The sequence below is a fragment of the Lolium rigidum genome, chromosome 4 (assembly GCF_022539505.1).
Source record: "Lolium rigidum isolate FL_2022 chromosome 4, APGP_CSIRO_Lrig_0.1, whole genome shotgun sequence".
Classification (NCBI taxonomy): domain Eukaryota; kingdom Viridiplantae; phylum Streptophyta; class Magnoliopsida; order Poales; family Poaceae; genus Lolium; species Lolium rigidum.
The window spans coordinates 197,620,315-197,643,053 of NC_061511.1; the positions used below are offsets into that span (position 1 = coordinate 197,620,315).

General features: G+C 44.6%; 1 protein-coding gene across 1 annotated transcript; it reads left to right on the plus strand.

Annotated features, from left to right (window-relative positions):
• The first annotated feature begins 18,608 nt into the window (after positions 1 to 18,608).
• Positions 18,609 to 21,953, plus strand: LOC124705846 (28 kDa heat- and acid-stable phosphoprotein-like). The gene is made up of 8 exons (XM_047237540.1): positions 18,609 to 18,675; positions 19,804 to 19,844; positions 19,951 to 20,028; positions 20,139 to 20,225; positions 20,641 to 20,675; positions 21,052 to 21,137; positions 21,637 to 21,702; positions 21,840 to 21,953. The coding sequence occupies exons 1-8, from the start codon at positions 18,609 to 18,611 to the stop codon at positions 21,872 to 21,874; spliced, it is 495 nt and encodes a 164-aa protein (XP_047093496.1). The 3' UTR covers positions 21,875 to 21,953.
• The last annotated feature ends 786 nt before the right edge of the window (positions 21,954 to 22,739 follow it).

Sequence of the window (22,739 nt, forward strand, 5' to 3'; positions counted from 1 at the left end):
TTTAATTGGGCATTACGACAAAGTACATAGACCGCCATCCAAGCTGCATCTATGCCTAAAAAGTCCACCTTCGGAGTTATCATCCGAACCCCCTCCGAGTATTAAGTTGCTAACAATAGACAATTGCATTAAGTATTGCGCGTAATGTAACTAGTGACTACATCCTTGAACATAGCACTAATGTTTTATCCCTAGTGGCAACAGCACATCCATAACCTTAGAGGTTCTTGTCACCCCTCCAGATTCACGGAGACATGAACCCACTATCGAGCATAAATACTCCCTCTTGGAGTTACTAGCATCAACTTGGCCGAGCATCTACTAATAACGGAGAGCATGCAAGATCATAAACAACACATAGATATAACTTTGATAATCAACATAACAAGTATTCTCTATTCATCGGATCCCAACAAACGCAACATATAGAATTACGGATAGATGATCTTGATCATGTTAGGCAGCTCACAAGATCCGACAATGATAGCACAATGGGGAGAAGACAACCATCTAGCTACTGCTATGGACCCATAGTCCAGGGGTAGACTACTCACACATCACACCGGAGGCGACCATGGTGGCGTAGAGTCCTCCGGGAGATGATTCCCCTCTCCGGCAGGGTGCGGGAGGCGATCTCTCGGATCCCCCGAGATGGGATCGGCGGCGGCGGCGTCTGCGGAAGGTTTTCCGTATCGTGGCTCTCGGTGCTGGGGGTTTCGTCACGGAGGCTATTTGTAGGCGGAAGGGCAGGTCAAGAGGCGGCACGGGGGCCCCACACCACAGGGCCGCGCGGCCAAGGGGGAGCCGCGCCGCCCTAGGGTGTGGCCCCCTCGTCGCCCCTCTTCGTCTCTCCTTCGGACTTCTGGAAGCTTCGTGGAAAAATAGGCCCCTGGGCTTTGATTTCGTCCAATTCCGAGAATATTTCGTTACTAGGATTTCGAAACCAAAAACAGCAGAAAACGACAAGCGGCACTTCGGCATCTTGTTAATAGGTTAGTTCCAGAAAATGCACGAATATGACATAAAGTGTGCATAAAACATGTAGATAACATCAATAATGTGGCATGGAACATAAGAAATTATCGATACGTCGGAGACGTATCACCACCCCGCCCTGGAGATGAATAAGTTTGAGGATTATGTTTTTTCAGGCATGGACGCATGGTGACATTGTGGAGCGCAGATCATCTGAGATTCTGAAGAGGTTCATACCTATATACCTATCTCGTTGGCTTCCTCTGCTGCTAAGAACATGACGATCGAGTTTCTTGTAGTAACCATATGTAAATCTGTTGCTCCATTTGAAAAAGCTTCTTTCTTTTTGTAAGCCCTCAGAGAAAAAGGATAACTTTCTTGAATTGTGCCGAGTACTTATGTTCACCTAAACTATGTTCAAGTCAATATTTTCATGCTCTGCCTACGGAATGCATGATTGTGCCATCTTCACTACACCTATAGTACCAATGTAGTGTAGGCTGCAAATTCAAAACTACTTTGCGGTGATACTACTACGTAGGAGCAACTGAAACCATGGGCAGTCGACCATTGTTCTCTGGTTAAGATAGTCAAGCGAGATACTACTATGTTTGTTCTTCATTATGCAAAGGTTTTTCACAATTTGGGGGGTGCGCAAAAAAAAAATTTGAGGTGTGCCCCCCCTCCAATTCTTTCCTGCGTCCGCCACTGCCTGACCCTAGTGAGGGTACTATGTCCCTCTCCCCTTGAGGTTTATGTGAGAGTGGATGGTTACACACTCATGTGAGGAGACTTGTGGTTATTGTAGTCCACTATTCCATCATGCATTAGAGAGGAGGGATGATGTGTGGTCCATGATAGGCTAGCCCACCTATCCCTTCATTATCTTGGGTCTTCATCTTTGACTTATTTTATTCTTGTCCTGTTTTTAAATTTATTGATCCATTACTTGAGACTTGACTTGCTTTAACCATGTTGACTATGTCATACAGGACTACATAGGGTCTCGGGGTAGACCAGTCACTTTTTCGATAGACTTGGCATCTATATAAAATTTCTATGGTGATTTTCGTGGGTCATAAAAAACATTGTCTAGAGAGGGGGCTACACCATAAATGTCACAAAGTGTTGCAACAAACCATGACACATGCTTCAACAAAAATGTATCCATTTTTACCAAAGGATTAGATGATAAATTCCACATTTGGGGAAATTTCGAGAGAGATTCAAAATCGAGGGGAAGAAGTGAGACAGACAAACAAGTTGCTCACAAGTGAAGACATGTGAGTTCCCTCTCACTCACATATTTTTTTATGACCGCTCTCACATATGCCTATGCCTGCTGAATTGATGCATGCGAGTACACATTAAGGTATGTGCATCGCATAACACTTGTCTCGACCTGTTTCTGCCGGGCTGGCCCGGCGCCACGCCCGGCGTGACTGGCTCTCTCACCAGGCTGGCCGATGCCACGGCCGGCGTGCCAACCCTCCCGCCGGGATGCCCTAAACCTCTCAAATTTGCCCCAAACGGTCATATTTCTTTTGGCAATAAAAGAGGCTTCTTCCCCAACAGTTTTCTAGGGTTCTTGAGCACGTTTTTTACCACCATTGTTGAACCTCTTGAGCTTTCTTTCCCTTCCCTCCTATGATTCTTGCATATTCTTGGGGGATTTGAAAGAGGAGATCTAGATCTACAACCTCCTCCAATCCCTTCTTCCTCTAAGTGAGGGGAACTCTTGGGATCTAGATCTTGAAGTCATTTGTTGATTTCCTTCATTGTTATTCCTCTCTAATTTCATCCTAGTATTTGTTGGTTTGGTGGGATTTGAGTGTGAAGGATTTGAACACCTTTGGTGTTCTTGCTTTGCATCATTTCATAGTGTTGAGCTCTCCACCATGATTTGTTCGAGTGAGAGACCGTGAGCTTGTTACTCTTGGAGGGTGACCTCCTAGTTGGCTTGGTTGGTGTCCTAGTGACCTCTTTGTGGAGGATTGTGAAGAGGCACGGGCTTCTCCTTCGTGGAGGTTGTGAAGTGGTTTTGGAGCTTGCCATCTCCGGAGTGGAGGAAAACCTAATCATAAGGAAAGGGTCATTTATCCTTCGTGGGTTTGGCTCGGAGAATAGGGTGAGCCTTCGTGGCGTTGGGGAATCCTTCGTGGGAGCTCCACCCCTCCAAACGTGACGTACCTTTTTGCAAAGGAAGGGAACACGGGAATACATCCTCGTCTCCGCGTGCCTCGGTTATTTCTATACCCGAGCTTACTTTCCTTGTGATAGCTGATGACGCGTAAAGCACACGCTCGTTGGGAACCCCAAGTGGAAGGTGTGATGCGTACAGCAGCAAGTTTCCCTCAGTAAGAAACCAAGGTTTATCGAACCAGTAGGAGTCAAGAAGCACGTTGAAGGTTGATGGCGGCGGGATGTAGTGCGGCGCAACACCTCCGGCGCCAACGTGGAACCTGCACAACACAACCAAAGTACTTTGCCCCAACGAAACAGTGAGGTTGTCAATCTCACCGGCTTGCTGTAACAAAGGATTAACCGTATTGTGTAGAAGATGATTGTTTGCGAGAAAACGAGTAGAACAAGTATTGCAGTAGATTGTATTTCGGTAAAGAGAATTGGACCGGGGTCCACGAGTTCACTAGAGTTGTCTCTCCCATAAGACAAACGAGCATGTTGGGTGAACAAATTACGGTTGGGCAATTGACAAATAAAGAGAGCATGACCATGCACATACATATCATGATGAGTATAGTGAGATTTAATTGGGCATTACGACAAAGTACATAGACCTCCATCCAAGCTGCATCTATGCCTAAAAAGTCCACCTTCGAGGTTATCATCCGAACCCCTTCCGGTATTAAGTTGCAAAGCAACGAGACAATTGCATTAAGTATGGTGCGTAATGTAATCAACAACTACATCCTTAGACATAGCATCAATGTTTTATCCCTAGTGGCAACGAGCACAACACAACCTTAGAACTTTTACATCTGTCCCGGTGTCAATGCGAGGCATGAACCCACTATCGAGCATAAATACTCCCTCTTGGAGTTACAAGCATCTACTTGGCCAGAGCATCTACTAGTAACGGAGAGCATGCAAGATCATAAACAACACATAGATATAACTTTGATAATCAACATAACAAGTATTCTCTATTCATCGGATCCCAACAAACGCAACATATAGAATTACGGATAGATGATCTTGATCATGTTAGGCAGCTCACAAGATCCAGACAATGATAGCACAATGGGGAGAAGACAACCATCTAGCTACTGCTATGGACCCATAGTCCAGGGGTAGACTACTCACACATCACACCGGAGGCGACCATGGCGGCGTAGAGTCCTCCGGGAGATGATTCTCCTCTCCGGCGAGGGTGCGGAGAGCGATCTCTGGATCCCCGAGATGGGATCGGCGTTGGCGGCGTCTGCGGAAGGTTTTCGTATCGTGGCTCTCGGTGCTGGGGGTTTCGTCACGGAGGCTTTAAGTAGGCGGAAGGGCAAGTCGAGGAGGGGCACGGGGGCCCCACACCATAGGCCGGCGCGGCCGGGGGGGGCCGCGCCGCCCTAGGGTTTGGCCACCCCGTGGCCCCACTTCGTTTCGTCTTCGGACTTACGGAAGCTTCGTGGAAAAATAGGCCCCGGGCGTTGATTTCGTCCAATTCCGAGAATATTTCGTTACTAGGATTTACGAAACCAAAAACAGCAGAAAACGACAAGCGGCACTTCGGCATCTTGTTAATAGGTTAGTTCCGGAAAATGCACGAATATGACATAAAGTGTGCATAAAACATGTAGATAACATCAATAATGTGGCATGGAACATAAGAAATTATCGATACGTCGGAGACGTATCAGCATCCCCAAGCTTAGTTACGCTCGTCCCGAGCGGGTAAAACGATAACACGGATAATTTACGGAGTGACATGCCATCATAATCTTGATCATACTATTTGTAAAGCATATGTAGTGAATGCAGCGATCAAAACAATGTATATGACATGAGTAAACAAGTGAATCATATAGCAAAGACTTTTCATGAATAGCACTTCAAGACAAGCATCAATTAAGTCTTGCATAAGAGTTAACTCATAAAGCAATAATTCAAAGTAAAGGCATTGAAGCAACACAAAAGAAGATTAAGTTTCAGCGGTTGCTTTCAACTTATAACATGTATATCTCATGGATATTGTCAACATAGAGTAATATAATAAGTGCAATAAGCAAGTATATAGGAATCAATGCACGAGTTCACACAAGTGTTTGCTTCTTGAGGTGGAGAGAAATAGGTGAGACTGACTCAACATTGAAAGTAAAAGAATGGTCCTCCATAGAGGAAAAGCATCGATTGCTATATTTGTGCTAGAGCTTTGATTTTGAAAACATGAAACAATTTTGTCAACGGTAGTAATAAAGCATATGTATCATGTAAATTATATCTTATAAGTTGCAAGCCTCATGCATAGTGTACTAATAGTGCCCGCACCTTGTCCTAATTAGCTTGGACTACCGGATCATCACAATGCACATGTTTTGACCAAGTGTCACAAAGGGGTACCTCTATGCCGCTTCGTACAAAGGTCTAAGGAGAAAGCTCGCATTGGATTTCTCGCTATTGATTATTCTTCAACTTAGACATCCATACCGGGACAACATAGACAACAGATAATGGACTCCTCTTTTATGCATAAGCATGTAACAACAATTAATAATTTTCTCATTTGAGATTGAGGATATATGTCCAAAAGCTGAAACTTCCACCATGGTTCATGGCTTTAGTTAGCGGCCCAATGTTCTTCTCTAACAATATGCATGCTTAACCATAAGGTGGTAGATCGCTCTTACTTCAGACAAGACGGACATGCATAGCAACTCACATGAAATTCAACAATGAATAGTTGATGGCGTCCCCAGTGAACATGGTTATCGCACAACAAGTAACTTAATAAGAGATAAAGTGCATAATTACATATTTAATACCACAATAGTTTTTAAGCTATTTGTCCCATGAGCTATATATTGCAAAGGTGAATGATGGAATTTTAAAGGTAGCACTCAAGCAATTTACTTTGGAATGGCGGAAAATACCATGTAGTAGGTAGGTATGGTGGACACAAATGGCATAGTGGTTGGCTCAAGTATTTTGGATGCATGAGAAGTATTCCCTCTCGATACAAGGTTTAGGCTAGCAAGGCTTATTTGAAACAAACACAAGGATGAACCGGTGCAGCAAAACTCACATAAAAGACATATTGAAAACATTATAAGACTCTACACCGTCTTCCTTGTTGTTCAAACTCAATACTAGAAATTATCTAGACCTTAGAGAAACCAAATATGCAAACCAAATTTTAGCATGCTCTATGTATTTCTTCATTAATGGGTGCAAAGCATATGATGCAAGAGCTTAAACATGAGCACAACAATTGCCAAGTATCACATTACCCAAGACATTAATAGCAATTACTACATGTATCATTTTCCAATTCCAACCATATAACAATTTAACGAAGGAGAAACTTCGCCATGAATACTATGAGTAGAAACCAAGGACATACTTGTCCATATGCTACAGCAGAGCGTGTCTCTCTCCCATAAAGTGAATGCTAGGATCCATTTTATTTAAACAAAACAAAAAAAAACAAAAACAAAAACAAACCGACGCTCCAAGAAAAAGCACATAAGATGTGATGGAATAAAAATATAGTTTCAGGGGAGGAACCTGATAATGTTGTCGATGAAGAAGGGGATGCCTTGGGCATCCCCAAGCTTAGACGCTTGAGTCTTCTTAATATATGCATGGGTGAACCACCGGGGCATCCCCAAGCTTAGAGCTTTCACTCTCCTTGATCATGTTGCATCATACTCCTCTCTTGATCCTTGAAAACTTCCTCCACACCAAACTCGAAACAACTCATTAGAGGGTTAGTGCACAATAAAAATTAACATATTCAGAGGTTACACAATCATTCTTAACACTTCTGGACATTGCATAAAGCTACTGGACATTAGTGGATCAAAGAAATTCATCCAACATAGCAAAAGAGGCAATGCGAAATAAAAGGCAGAATCTGTCAAAACAGAACAGTTCGTATTGACGAATTTTAAAATGGTACCAGACTTGCTCAAACGAAAATGCTCAAATTGAATGAAAGTTGCGTACATATCTGAGGATCATGCACGTAAATTGGCTTAATTTTCTGAGTTACCTACAGGGAGGTGGACCCAGATTCGTGACAGCAAAGAAATCTGGAACTGCGCAGTAATCCAAATCTAGTACTTACTTTTCTATCAACGGCTTAACTTGGCACAACAAAACACAAAACTAAGATAAGGAGATGTTGCTACAGTATTAAACAACTTCCAAGACACAAAATAAAAATAAAGTACTGTAGGTAAAAACATGGGTTGTCTCCCATAAGCGCTTTTCTTTAACGCCTTTCAGGTAGGCGCAGAAAGTGTGTATCAAGTATTATCAAGAGACGAAGTGTCAACATCATAATTTGTTCTCATAATAGAATCAAAAGGTACCTTCATTCTCTTTCTAGGGAAGTGTTCCATACCTTTCTTGAGAGGAAATTGATATTTTATATTACCTTCCTTCATATCAATAATAGCACCAACAGTTCGAAGAAAAGGTCTTCCCAATATAATGGGACAAGATGCATTGCATTCAATATCCAAGACAACAAAATCAACGGGGACAAGGTTATTGTTAACGGTAATGCGAACATTATCAACTTTACCCAAAGGCTTCTTTGTAGAATGATCAGCAAGATTAACATCCAAATAACAATTTTTCAGCGGTGGCAAGTCAAGCATATCATAAATTTTCTTAGGCATAACAGAAATACTTGCACCAAGATCACATAAAGCATTACAATCAAAATCTTTAACCTTCATCTTAATGATGGGCTCCCAACCATCCTCTAACTTTTTAGGAATAGAAGCTTCGCGCTCTAGTTTCTCTTCTCTAGCTTTTATGAGAGCATTTGTAATATGATGCGTGAAAGCCAAATTTATAGCACTAGTATTAGGACTTTTAGCAAGTTTTTGCAAGAACTTTATAACTTCAGAGATGTGGCAATCATCAAAATTCAAACCATTATAATCTAAAGCAATGGGATCATCATCCCCAATGTTGGAAAAAATTTCAGCAGCTTTATCACGAGCAGTTTCAGCAGTTTTAGCAGTTTCAGGCAGTTTCTCGCGCTTTGCATTAGAAGTGGAAACATTGCTAACACCAATTATTTTATTAGTATTAGTAGGAGGTGCAGCAACATGTGTAGCATTAGCATTACAAGTGGTGGTAATAGTCCAAACTTTAGCTACATTCTTCTCTTTAGCTAGTTTTTCATTTTCTTCTCTATCCCACCTAGCACGCAGTTCAGCCATTAATCTTATATTCTCATTAATTCTAACTTGAATGGCATTTGCTGTAGTAACAATCTTATTATGATGATTTTCATTAGGCATAACTTTCGATTTCAAAAGATCAACATCAGCAGCAAGACTATCGACTTTAGAAGCAAGTATATCAATTTTCCCAAGCTTTTCTTCAACAGATTTGTTAAAAGCAGTTTGTGTACTAATAAATTCTTTAAGCATGGCTTCAAGTCCAGGGGGTGAACTCCTATTATTGTTGTAAGAATTCCCATAAGAATTACCATAGCCGTTGCCATTATTATAAGGATATGGCCTATAGTTGTTACTATAATTGTTCGGTAAGCATTGTTGTTGAAATTATTATTTTTAATGAAGTTTACATCAACATGTTCTTCTTGTGCAACCAATGAAGCTAATGGAACATTATTAGGATCAATATTAGTCCTATCATTCACAAGCATAGACATAATAGCATCAATCTTATCACTCAAGGAAGAGGTTTCTTCGACAGAATTTACCTTCTTACCTTGTGGAACTCTTTCCGTGTGCCATTCAGAGTAGTTGATCATCATATTATCAAGAAGCTTTGTTGCTTCACCAAGAGTGATGGACATAAAGGTACCTCCAGCAGCTGAATCCAATAAATTCCGTGAAGAAAAATTTAGTCCTGCATAGAAGGTTTGGATGATCATCCAAGTAGTCAGTCCATGGGTTGGGCAATTTTTAACCAGAGATTTCATTCTTTCCCAAGCTTGAGTAACATGTTCAGTATCTAATTGTTTAAAATTCATTATGCTACTCCTCAAAGATATAATTTTAGCAGGGGGATAATATCTACCAATAAAAGCATCCTTGCATTTAGTCCATGAATCAATACTATTCTTAGGCGAGAGATAGCAACCAATCTTTAGCTCTTCCTCTTAATGAGAAAGGGAACAATTTTAATTTTATAATATCACCATCTACATCTTTATATTTTTGCATTTCACATAGTTCAACAAAATTATTAAGATGGGCAGCAGCATCATCAGAACTAACACTAGAAAATTGCTCTCGCATAACAAGATTAAGTAAAGCAGGTTTAATTTCAAAGAATTCTGCTGTAGTAGCAGGTGGAGCAATAGGTGTGTATAAGAAATCATTATTATTTGTGGTTGTGAAGTCACACAACTTAGTATTTTCAGGGTTGGCCATTTTAGCAACAGTAAATAAAACAAACTAGATAAAGTAAATGCAAGTAACTAATTTTTTTGTGTTTTTTGATATAGCAAACAAGATAGCAAATAAAGTAAAACTAGCAACTAATTTTTTTGTATTTTGATTTAGTGCAACAAACAAAGTAGTAAATAAAACTAAGCAAGACAAAAACAAATTAAAGAGATTGAGAAGTGGAGACTCCCCTTGCAGCGTGTCTTGATCTCCCCGGCAACGGCGCCAGAAATTTACTGCTGGCGCAAAGTTGACGTGGGAGTTAGAGATCTCTGTGGTGTAACTTTTCTTCAGTTCCCCGGCAACGGCGCCAGAAATTTAGCTTGATGACGCGTAAAGCACACGCTCGTTGGGAACCCCAAGTGGAAGGTGTGATGCGTACAGCAGCAAGTTTCCCTCAGTAAGAAACCAAGGTTTATCGAACCGGTAGGAGTCAAGAAGCACGTTGAAGGTTGATGGCGGCGGGATGTAGTGCGGCGCAACACCGGGGATTCCGGCGCCAACGTGGAACCTGCACAACACAACCAAAGTACTTTGCCCCAACGAAACAGTGAGGTTGTCAATCTCACCGGCTTGCTGTAACAAAGGATTAACCGTATTGCGTAGAAGATGATTGTTTGCAGAAAACAGTAGAACAAGTATTGCAGTAGATTGTATTTCAGTAAAGAGAATTGGATCGGGGTCCACAATTCACTAGAGGTGTCTCTCCCATAAGACAAACAGCATGTTGGGTGAACAAATTACAGTTGGGCAATTGACAAATAAAGAGAGCATGACCATGCACATACATATCATGATGAGTATAGTGAGATTTAATTGGGCATTACGACAAAGTACATAGACCGCCATCCAACTGCATCTATGCCTAAAAGTCCACCTTCGGGTTATCATCAGAACCCCTTCCGGTATTAAGTTGCAAAGCAACGAGACAATTGCATTAAGTATGGTGCGTAATGTAATCAACAACTACATCCTTAGACATAGCATCAATGTTTTATCCCTAGTGGCAACAGCACAACACAACCTTAGAACTTTCTGTCCCTGTCCCAGGTGTCAATGCGGGCATGAACCCACTATCGAGCATAAATACTCCCTCTTGGAGTTACAAGCATCTACTTGGCCAGAGCATCTACTAGTAACGGAGAGCATGCAAGATCATAAACAACACATAGATATAACTTTGATAATCAACATAACAAGTATTCTCTATTCATCGGATCCCAACAAACGCAACATATAGAATTACGGATAGATGATCTTGATCATGTTAGGCAGCTCACAAGATCCGACAATGATAGCACAATGGGGAGAAGACAACCATCTAGCTACTGCTATGGACCCATAGTCCAGGGGTAGACTACTCACACATCACACCGGAGGCGACCATGGCGGCGTAGAGTCCTCGGGAGATGATTCCCCTCTCCGGCGAGGGTGCCGGAGGTGATCTCCTGGATCCCCCGAGATGGGATCGGCGTTGGCGGCGTCTGCGGAAGGTTTTCCGTATCGTGGCTCTCGGTACTGGGGGTTTCGTCACGGAGGCTTTAAGTAGGCGGAAGGGCAAGTCAGGAGGGGGCACGGGGGGCCCAGACCATAGGCCGGCGCGGCCAGGGGCCAGGCCGCGCCGCCCTAGGGTTTGGCCACCCTGTGGCCCCACTTCGTTTCGTCTTCGGAGCTTCGGAAGCTTCGTGGAAAAATAGGCCCCGGGCGTTGATTTCGTCCAATTCCGAGAATATTTCGTTACTAGGATTTCGAAACCAAAAACAGCGAGAAAACGAGCAATCGGCACTTCGGTATCTTGTTAATAGGTTAGTTCCAGAAAATGCACGAATATGACATAAAGTGTGCATAAAACATGTAGATAACATCAATAATGTGGCATGGAACATAAGAAATTATCGATACGTCGGAGACGTATCAATAGCCATCGTGCTTGAAGTACATATATCTTGCTATCACTTGTGGTACATATATCTTGTGCCTATCTTGCTTAAATCTAGTTATTGTTGTTGTTGCATGATACGTCTCCAACGTATCTATAATTTCTTATGTTCCATGCTAGTTTTATGACAATACCAACATGTTTTAGTCATACTTTATAATGTTTTTATGCATTTTCCGGGACTAACCTATTGACAAGATGCCGCAGTGCCAGTTCCTGTTTTCTGTTGTTTTTGGTTTCAGAAATCCTACACAGGAAATATTCTCGGAATTGGACGAAACAAAAGCCCACGGTCTTATTTTCCACGGAGCCTTCCAGAACACCGAAGAGGAGATGAAGAGGGGACGCGAGGCGGCCACACCATAGGGGGGCGCGGCCCCACCCCTAGCCGCGCCGCCATATGGGGTGGGCCCCTTGGGCGTCCCCCGACTCTGCCACTTCGCATATATATTCCTTCCGTCGCGAAAACCCTATGACCGAGAGCCACGATACGGAAAAGTTTCAGAGACGCCGCCGCCGTCAAACCCCATCTCGGGTGGTTCAGAAGATCGCCTCCGGCACCCTGCCGGAGAGGGGAATCATCACCGGAGGGCTCTACATCACCATGCCCGCCTCCGGACTGATGCTTGAGTAGTTCATCCTTGGATTATGGGTCCATAGCAGTAGCTAGATGGTTGTCTTCTCCTCTTGTGCTATCATGTTTAGATCTTGTGAGCTGCCTATCATGATCAAGATCATCTATTTGTAATGCTACATGTTGCGTTTGTTGGGATCCGATGAATATGGAATATTATGTCAAGTTGATTATTGATCTATCATATATGTTATTTATGTTCTTGCATGCTCTCCGTTGCTAGTAGAGGCTCTGGCCAAGTTGATACTTGTGACTCCAAGAGGGAGTATTTATGCTCGATAGTGGGTTCATGTCTCCATTGAATCTGGGGGAGTGACAGCAACCCCTAAGGTTGTGGATGTGCTGTTGCCACTATGGATAAAACATCAATGCTTTGTCTAAGGATATTTGTATTGTTTACATTACGTACAGTACTTAATACAATTGTCTATTGTTTGCAACTTAATACTGGAAGGGATGCGGATGCTAACCCGAAGGTGGACTTTTTAGGCATAGATGCATGCTGAATGGAGGTCTATGTTCTTTGTCGTAATGCCCTAAGTAAATCTCATAGTAGTCATCATGATATGTATGCTTCTCTATTTGTCAATTGCCCAACTGTAATTTGTTCACCCAACATGCTATTTATCTTATTGGAGAGACACCACTAGTGAACTGTGGACCCCGGTCCATTCTTTACATCTGAAATACAACCTACTGCAATCATTGTTCTTTGTTGTTCTTTGCAAGCAAACATCATTCTCCACACCATACGTTTAATCCTTTGTTTTCAGCAAGCCGGTGAGATTGACAACCTCACTGTTAAGTTGGGGCAAAATAGTTTGATTGTGTTGTGCAGGTTCCACGTTGGCGCCGGAATCACTGGCCATATTCATCATACCTTCTTCTTGGGGTCCCAACGGACGTGTGCTTTACCGTCACAAGGAGCTGCCTCACACGCCTGCAGCATTGCACTTAGTTGAGCCTAGCATATTTAGGTTTTGTGCTTGTAAAATAAACGTTAGTTTAATTCCGCATTCTTACAAGCCAAATCCGTAAGAGTTTTTAAAACGCCTATTCACCCCTCTCTAGGCGACATATCGTCCTTTCACAACCGATATGTACAAAGCTACGCATCTGTCAAAAGCTATGCGGAGGAACGCGCGACGCTGTGCGTGACCGGTGGTGGGGAGAATAAGGGGTGACGTGGCTTCACGGGAAGGCAGCAAAATCATGTAGTGGGTGACTCCTATTAAGAGATAAAAGATACCACTACTGGAATCATGTTGCTTTCGTATAATGCGCCTTTCAAAACTACCCCTTTGATTAGGTTTTAGCTTTTTTTCTACGGAAACATGTTGGAAAAGTAGAACCAAAGGCACCATTGGGCAAATCCCGATACATCGACAAATTTCGGCTAATAAGAATATTCCCCTGGATCTTAGAGGCTAATGTAGAGGATATTATACAATCTCATATATAAATGCTAGTTAATTTCAAATGTTAACGATTTAATTGGAGGGCAATTTTTGGAGCGGAAATTGGAAGGAAATTAAAAGGATTCTACATGAAGAAATCATTGATTAAGGAATTGATGTCGGGAGGGCATGTACAATATAGAAAAAAAACGTCTTCCCTTAGAAAAATACTTTTGTACTTACGTCTGCTTTGAGATTTGAATTAAAAGAAAAGAGAGAAAGAAATATTTCCATCTACCACGGTGAGCATGAATTTCGAGAAATAAATGGACGGTAATAGAAACACTCATATATATGCGTGTAAGTATTTCCATAACCGTCTAGTGTGCTTTGAGATTCGGATAAAAAGAGGAGAGAGAAAGGAATCTTTCCATCTACCATGGTGAGCATGAATCTCGAGAACTAAATAGATGGTGATGGAAATACCCACACCTATGCATGTAAGTACAAAATCCACTCTCTTTCCCTTATCCCTCCATGTCGTATAGAGAAGGCAACCGATATAAGTGGTACAATGCATTATCTTTATTTTTGTGGGGACAATATTGCCGTCCCTAGCAACTAATGATAATTAATTATTTTTAATTGGAAAATATGTATTGCTAAGATAAGACGTGTGGTAGAATGAAGAAAATAGTCTTCCCTTCTAATATGGTGTCTACGTCCATATAGACATGAAAACATCGCTAGCTAAGGATAGAATATGGCCGTGAAGGAATCAATCTTCGAGATCTGGTCTGCATGCCCTATATATGGACACACCACTAGCACAATGTATAGCACACACGTAGCTAGCTAGAGACACTGCCGGCCAGTAGGGAGAGAAGAAGGAATAGGAGGTCGACCAGTCCTCTCATGGCTCTTACCATGAACAAGGCAACGCATGTGTGCATGCTAGCTCTTCTCCTCGTCGTGGCGTCCACCACTCTCCTCCCGTGCCACGCGACAGGGAGAGACATAGGTAGGTGCACCGGAGATCTTTATTCTTTGTCGACGAACAGTCCGTTCATTCTTTGAACAAATTTGAGGTGGTGACTTTGTTGTGCATGCGCAGGTACAAATGACGACTATGGCAAGTACTGCGTGGGTTTCCCAAGCTGCGAGCAGGCACCAGCGTGGGCCGTCAACAACTGCAAGACGACCTGCAAGTTCCTTGACTACGACCCGGACAAAAGTTACTGCGTGAAGGACTCCGGCGGCATATGCTGCTGCCTCAAGTGAACGTCGTACGTCAATGATGATGCATGGACATCGACGATACTAGCTTCTACTTCTATACAATCTATTATTCCTTGTAATGGTGAAGCGTTAGTTCATACGCGCTCATCGATCTTCTTGTTTATGCGGAGAAAAGTCAAATATCAATAAAGATACACGGAGTGGTCTATGCAAGAATTTATGGACACGTCAAATAAACCTACACATTTATCCCTCAGAATAGAAACCCCAACCCCCACAAGTGATTTTGAGGCAAAACCCTGGCTCACTAGGGCTCCTAGTGGATCGCTACCCCCGACCCCTCCCCCTCCTCCGGCCACACCAGTATGTGCGAGAGGGTAGCTCCCATCATGCGCGGGTGCATTTTCGTTTGTGGCTGTGGCAACTGAATACGAAGGCATATGTTTCTTCCCTGGGTCCGGCAGGACGAACATCAAGTGGCGGACCCATGGAAAAAGTGAAAAGTGCACACATGTGAAATTCAACGATTTTTTTTTGAGAAAGAAAATCAGCAGCACAACTATATATAAGCTTATGACCCCCCACCACCACCACAAAAATAGTTACGAACACCCAATTTCTTTTTGCGATGTAAACATCCGATTATGTATTTCATCCAATAGCGAGACAAGTTTACTAATAAAGTGAACAATCAGTTTTGGACAAAAAGACAGATATCCAAATGGTCCATAGCTTGCGAAAAAGAGAACATTATTTGTCTTGCAAATAAATGTTATTACCTACTTATAGAAAACACATGTTAGGATCAACCATGCAAATACTACTGGAGATGATAAAAATAGAAAAATTGTAAGATATAAAGGTATTACATTTCATTTCACTTCATTAGTAAGCGTGTTCAACAATACCTTTCCCACATAGAAAATGAGGCTATGGCTCAAACAATCATCACCAATTTTGTTACCCAAAGCTTGTACAGATCATTCAGTTTAGGGACAGCAGAATTTTTTTTTTGAATTTTCACCGGGGGGGAACGAATCCCCACCTGAATATATTTCAAAGTTGCCTATGAGGCATTTTCAGCCTCTACAAGATAGGTTCAAATGAACAGAGTACACGGGGGGTTACAAGAGAAGAGAAGAAAAAGAAAAACACACACCCCAACACTAACACAAGAGCGGGAGAGAAGAACAAGGCCACCCCGCAAACCTTTGGGGGGACGGTTGATCGATGAGAAGACTCATCGCGACCCAAGCTCAGCGATCACAAGGAGGAGCCTGCCAGACACGGCGGAGGGACCCAAACGGCGACACTGCACCATCGACGTAATCGAAGGGCAACGCGCATCCGAGACCACACTACGCACCGACACCACTGTGTCGAGGGTGTGGCCGAAAGGTCGCGCGCGGCCGAGACGACGCCACAATGCCCGTGTGCCACCGGAAGGAGCCGAGGGGCATGGAGCACCCACACCGCACGCAGGGGTCGCCGCCGTAGCCGAAGACATAGCACCACCGAGGGCAACCCCAACCCCACCGGGTTCGATATACCCGAAGGGTAGGCTAGCCGAGAGCACGCACATAGACCACCTGTGCCGAACATGCCACAGAGCTCCGACAAGAACCCGACACCGGAGCCTAGCAACCGGCAAGAAGAAGCCGCCACCACCACTGCCACGGCTCACCTTACATCGAGGAAGAGACCGCACCCATGGCCGCCATCTGCAACACCATGGGGCACATCGCATGCACGAAAGCAGCGTCCACCGCCACCGATGGCAAGACAAGCGGGGCTCAACGCCCAGCCACGACGGCCCCCGGTGGGGGAACGCGTCACCACCATGGCCGCCATCTCGCAAAGCCACGGCACCCGCCAGCCCCGGCCGGCGAACCGCCGCAGGATGATGGCCGAGAAAAGGGGCAGGCGACCCTCGCAGCCCACACCACCACCGACTAGTGGTGGCACGCACCACGCACGCAGCACACCGCTGCCCGGCCGCCACGCCGGCCGGCCGAGAGTGACCCGCACACGTCCGCCGCCGCCGAGACGGCCGCGCACCGAGGCCCGGGGGCGCCGGCTCGCCACCGGTGCGGAGAGACGAAAGCCACCCCGCCGGATCCGGGGGCGAAACAGATCGAGGCAGCCCCCGGCCGCCGCCGGCCAGCAGGCAGCAGCAGCCCGACGAAGCCCACCACGCCGCCGGCCGGATCCCGCGCCGCCGCCACGAGAGCCCGCCACCGCGCCGCCGTGCCCCTCGCCGCCACGACGCCGCCGCCGGCGCCACCGCGCCCGCGCCGTCACCACCGAGCGGGGAGAGAGAGCCCCGCCGCCGCCGTCGCTGGCCAGGCTTCGCCCGCCAGCACGCCCTGGCGGCGGCGAGGAGAGGGGAGGGAGGAGGGGAACGCGGGGGCCGGCGGCTAGGGTTTCCCCCCGGTCGCTCGCGGGAGCGACGCGAGGGGAGCGAGAGCTGTTCCACCCGACAGCAGAATTATGTCTCGGTGCTGCAGCTTTTGGTGCATTTGGGACCCAACTCTATGTGATGGTGCTGGTGGGGTTGAAATTTGCCGATTTCTTAATTAAATACCTCTCTGTTCTTTTCCTTATTCCCTGCCAAATCATTGAAACGTTACCCGTATAAGTTCACGTGCTAGTAGTAGCAGGCAAGCACAAAAGAAATAATACTACTACCTCCGATCCACGGTAAGTGTCGGGCCCCGTTATTATGGACCGGAGGGAGTAATTCACTAGTTAGGCTAGCTGGATTGCATTGCTTAGAAAATCCCCAAATCCTAGGAATTGAGATATGGGTAGTGCGTTGATATATCAAATTGGTGCCCAAAACATCGCTACCGAGTGGAAGTCTTTGTTCTTGCCCTAGTGCTCGTGATCTGAACTGAATAAACGGTGAACCTATCACTCTTTGTCCATGCAGTAGTTGGAAAAACGGAAACTACCTGCACTGCCCAAACAGACAAGACAACAATGGTTCAGCTCAAATCTCACAGCACCTCAGCGCGTGGCGTGGAAGAAAAAACGCACATATATAGTACTCCCTCTGATCTAAAAAAGAGTCAGAAGTACGATTTTACAAAAAAAAAAAACATCGTCAATCTTCTTGTCTTACTAACCCGCAGTCCCCTATCAGCTACTGTTGCGCGCATGTGATGTCTGATGTTGCTGTGCCGCGCGTAGAATGGAGCCACGGACACGGGTTGCATGCACCGAATTGGTTGATTTAGAAAGGATTAATTAGAAAACTTAATTATAGTATGGTTTCCGACACTTTTTTAGGATCTGAGGTTGCAGTTGAACTGAAAGACATAGAATTTTGACAGAATAATCGGGGAAGAAAATTGGAAGCGAGCGCTCTACCGAATCCAAAAGAAAATCCGGCTGTTGACAAAATGAAAAAAACCAAAAATGAACCAGGTAAAAAATACTACGAGTAGCAAAAGTGCAAAGAGAAGCTGTACTTTCCTTGATTCGAGTAACGTTTTTCTCTGGAAGCGATCAGACCAGACCCGTTACCGTAGCACGCACGGAAGCGCGCAGACACCGGGCCGACTGGGCCGTGTCGGGCCGGGCTGGCCCTGGGCCCGAAGAAGCGACACGGCCGCGGGGAGTCTCTCTCCTCCGGGACTCCTCACTTCCTCCGCCAATATAACGCGCCGCGGCGCACCACCCCGACAGAGAGAGAGAGAGAGAGACCAACCCTCGCGGGAAAGCAGTCGCCGTACGGAGGCAGGAAGTTGCTAGGGCTTGGAGCAGCAGTTGCCGCCGCCGCCGCCGACGCCGTCGCAGTCGCAGCAGCACCCATGGCGAGGGGCAAGTTCAAGGGCAAGCCCACCGGCGAGCGCACCTTCTCCTCCGAGGAGGAGCTCGGTACGTATACGCAATGCTCGCTCCCTATCTCCCTCTACCGCGCCGTCGGTCGGCGATCTGTTCCACGCCGAAGCGGTCTTCCTAGGGTTCAGCGACCCGTAGCGGTACGCCCGCGCGCGGCGGAATTGTTGGCTTTGCTTGGCTGCGTGAGGAAGCTGTTGGTCGAGGCCTGCTATTTCCGTCGTTCGCCCCGGCCGTTCCCGCCGTAGGTGCGCTGTAGGTCGGTGATTTGCTCGATGACGACGATGTGGTCTTCGTAGGTTAGCGATTAGCGCCATCGGGGTTGCTGGAAGCTGGTTGATTGGGTCCTCGTTCGAATCCAGGGCGAGAAAAGTTGGCACGAAAAGCTAGTCCTTTTGGGTGCTCAAATCGGACGATCTAGTCTACTTGATTGCTTGTTGGGTTGCTGGAAGCTGCTTGATTAGGTGCTCGACTCCTCGTTCGAATCCAGGGCAAAAAGTTGGCACCAAAAGGTCGTCCTTTTGGGTGCTCAAATTGGACGATCTAGTCTACTTGATTGCTTGTTGGGGTTGCCTATTGGATCCTCAGCCCCTGACCTTTTTGTAGGGGTTGCTTGTTGGATGTTTTTCGGAAATAAAAGGGAGCCATGAGCTCGATTGGTGCTGATAGATTGTGATTGGTTTGGTCATCTGCAGTTTTCCTGCTTTGTTTCCAAGTGCCACCTTAGTTTAGTACTTGCTGAGGACTCTTCCATGTTCCATCCAGGGTTCCAGAATCAGTGTGCAATGTGGGTCTATTTATCCAGCTATGCATATGTTCTTGTGCTGTGGCTGTAGGAGATGTAAACTACTTCCTAACCTGCTCCTCAGTTCATATTGCCCCGATGCGTTTTATCTTTATCCTGGAAGTTGGTTCTTTGCAATGCCAGTACTTAATTGGTTCTGTGTAATAATCCCAATAGTAGATGACAACTGTCAACACTTGAGAATTAGACATCAAGGTGGAAATTCGGACGTTATGCTAACACCGTATAGTTGCGCAAGAGTTACTGTAGGACAATTAGATGTTGCTGCGCAGTTTATATTTCCTTTTTCAGTATTTTTGAGCCTATTAAATTGCCCATTCCCTTCCAATCTTCTCATGGTTTTCCTGTGGAACTGAATGCAGCGGCTGGCACTTCAGCAGGACGTCCAAAGAGCTTTAAGAAGGTTTGCAAAATCTTCTCTTCAACTTACTATCTCATTGAACTCAATTTAGTGTGACAATCTCATTTGCTTGTTTTGGCTCTGGAATATGAATTTGTAAACCAAACAGAAGCAAGTTGAAAAGGAGGTTTATGAAAGAAGGGAGGAACCCATAGATGAGGAAGATGAGGAAGAGGTTGAGAAGACTGTAAGATATTCTCCCCCTGAGAACTTAAATTAACTCTGCACCCTTCTGTCCTTCAGTGTATACGTTTTTATTTACTTACGTTACTATCTGCCTCTGTTTTCTACTATTAGGAGAAACACAAAGGCACTGCAGGTCTTATCGAGATTGACAATCCAAACCTGGTCAAGCCAAAGGGTATTAAAGCCAAGGATGTTGATGTAAGTCTCAATTTTTATGTGTGTTTTCTGCTTATCACCAAAATAAAATGTATTGCCGTCATTGATGGTGATGGGCTGGTTGCAGTAGAAGTCTAGCATTCTAGAAAGAAGAATTACTATTCACACATAACTGGATGGGAACAAATTTGAATTTCAGTTTTCAATAGGATATCTGGCAATTCTAGTGTGGAAGATTGCAGTCTTTATTAGTTATGCTAAAATGTATCTACTCTAAGTACTTAACCTATTAGATTTTCCTTTTAAAATGTATATTATGCCCACCGTAGGTAAATTCTTGTTCATATTCTGCGCACTCCTCTTATAATTTGATAAGAGATATCTGTACTTTGGTTACATTCTGAAACATTTAGTAGTTTATTTATACTGGCAAGTTAACTTATTGGCACTGACACAGGTTGATAGGACGGCTGGTCTGTCCAGGCGTGAAAGGTGTGTGCATGCTTCTTTACATACCATTGATTCTGCTTAACATATTTATCTCATTCAAGTGTGCAATAATATTGTTCATAGAATTGGTGTAAGTTCTGGAATGAAAAGGAAACCCAATGTGAGCTGATGATAGGACTATATGATTGTTGGACAGTTGTCGTTATTTTTGACACTTTTGTAGGACTTGCTGATTGCCCTTTTGTTATTATGTATTATTAATGTAAGGAGCTGTCTAACAAAAAATGTTCTAAACGATAAATAGTCCTGTCCAGAAATTAGGATGAACATGAAAAGTCATATGACACTAAAGTTTACACATGTGGCCAATGCACAACTGTCATTTTCAGTGATTTATTATGATCTTTTCCTCTTTCAGAGAGGAGATTGAGAAACAGAGATCCATATTGCACTACAAGAGGCTTCAGGAGGAAGGAAAGACAGATCAGGCCAGGAAAGACTTAGGTGAGGGTTTACACCTTGTATGTTTTGTTCTGTGCTTGTACCTTGTACATCGTAGATAACCATGATATTTTCCATTATATTCATGTTAATACACCACATCAAACATTATAACTAGAAGAAATGGCCTACCACGCTGCAATTTTGAGTCCAGTGCAAGTACATATGTATGGTATAAGCACGTTAAGGGTGTTGCTCCATTTGATGTCATGTTATACTATTTGTGCCACCTTAATCCAAATATAAACTAATCTGTTCCCTTTGATCCTTGTTCATCTATGTGCAACAGAATCATAGTTTTCTTACTAGAGGTGTTGACCAACTAGCTCTTCTCTACCCATCCGTTTGTTTTTGATTGTACTGGTTATGAGTTTATCATATATTTCATAAAAATTTCACCGTGATTACTGTTTTGCATCTTTGTTCAGTATTGGAGAGTTGTTTTTTGACTACTGGCTTAGCTGTCATGATTTTCACACCTATCCCTTTTTCTCAATTGCAGACCGCCTTTCTTTGATCCGGCAAGAGAGAGCAGAAGCTGCAAAGAAGCGCGAAGAGGAAAAAGCTGGTACATACACCTCTTTGCTACTGCTAATAATATGTTTGGCTTTTTTGGACATGTTCTTACTGGAAGCCTGAAACCTGTTAGAGCCAAAATAAGTGCCTGCAGTACTCACCTTGTTTCCTCTGCTTTGCTGTTGGCAGCCAAAGAAGAGAGGAAGGCTGAAGCACGCAAGTGACCTACCCAAGCTAAATGAACCAGATATAACGTTGGCTTCCTGTTTACTGCCTTAATTTATCGTACTGTAGGAGTAGCATCTGGTATGCACCAAGTCTGTGACTATGCAGCAACTATGTAACTGCTTGTGCTGGCTTCCTTTAGATATGAATTCTGAACTTGGAGAAGAATATTTCCTTTGCTGCTACCGGTATTTGGGCTCCTAGATTGTTAAGTCTGGGCACAACAAATTTGTCACGAAGGGAAACATACATGGCGTCTCTGCAATTCTGCCTAGATAGGCCGAGTTGCTATGGAATGTTGGTAGCAAGTAATTTCATAGATAACTAGTAAACGATTTAGTGATGAATGCAAGCTAGACAGCCAGCATTTCATAACGCTCTTCCTCCCGAATCATCGAGTGTTCATCGATGAAGAAGATGCCTTGCTGGGCTCAATATTTCGCACAGGTCTGATGAGGGAAAATATGATCTTCTGTACGGAAGGGATGGAAAAGGGCGGCGCCAAGATAGAGTAGAAGGGGAGGAGGCCGGAGGCGGGACTGCAAGAAGAAGGCCGATGTCTCCACTGCTGCGGGAGTTGCCGGCGTTGTCGCCGCCGCACACTGCACAGGACGGCACGGCGCCGTCAGGTTGCCAGTACGTACGTGTCCGAAACCGAATCCATAATTCCATATCAAGTCGGAGTGAAACCGGAACAAACTCTAACCCACTGCCCACCCACCCAACCCTTATATTTCTCCGCGCAGAGGCAAAGCATCGCGACTTGTACCTGCAGTTTGCACAGCCACAGCTGCACACCCAACAAACCAATGGATCAGCTACCCGGCGACGTGCTCGCGGACGTCCTCGGTCGTCTGCCGCCAC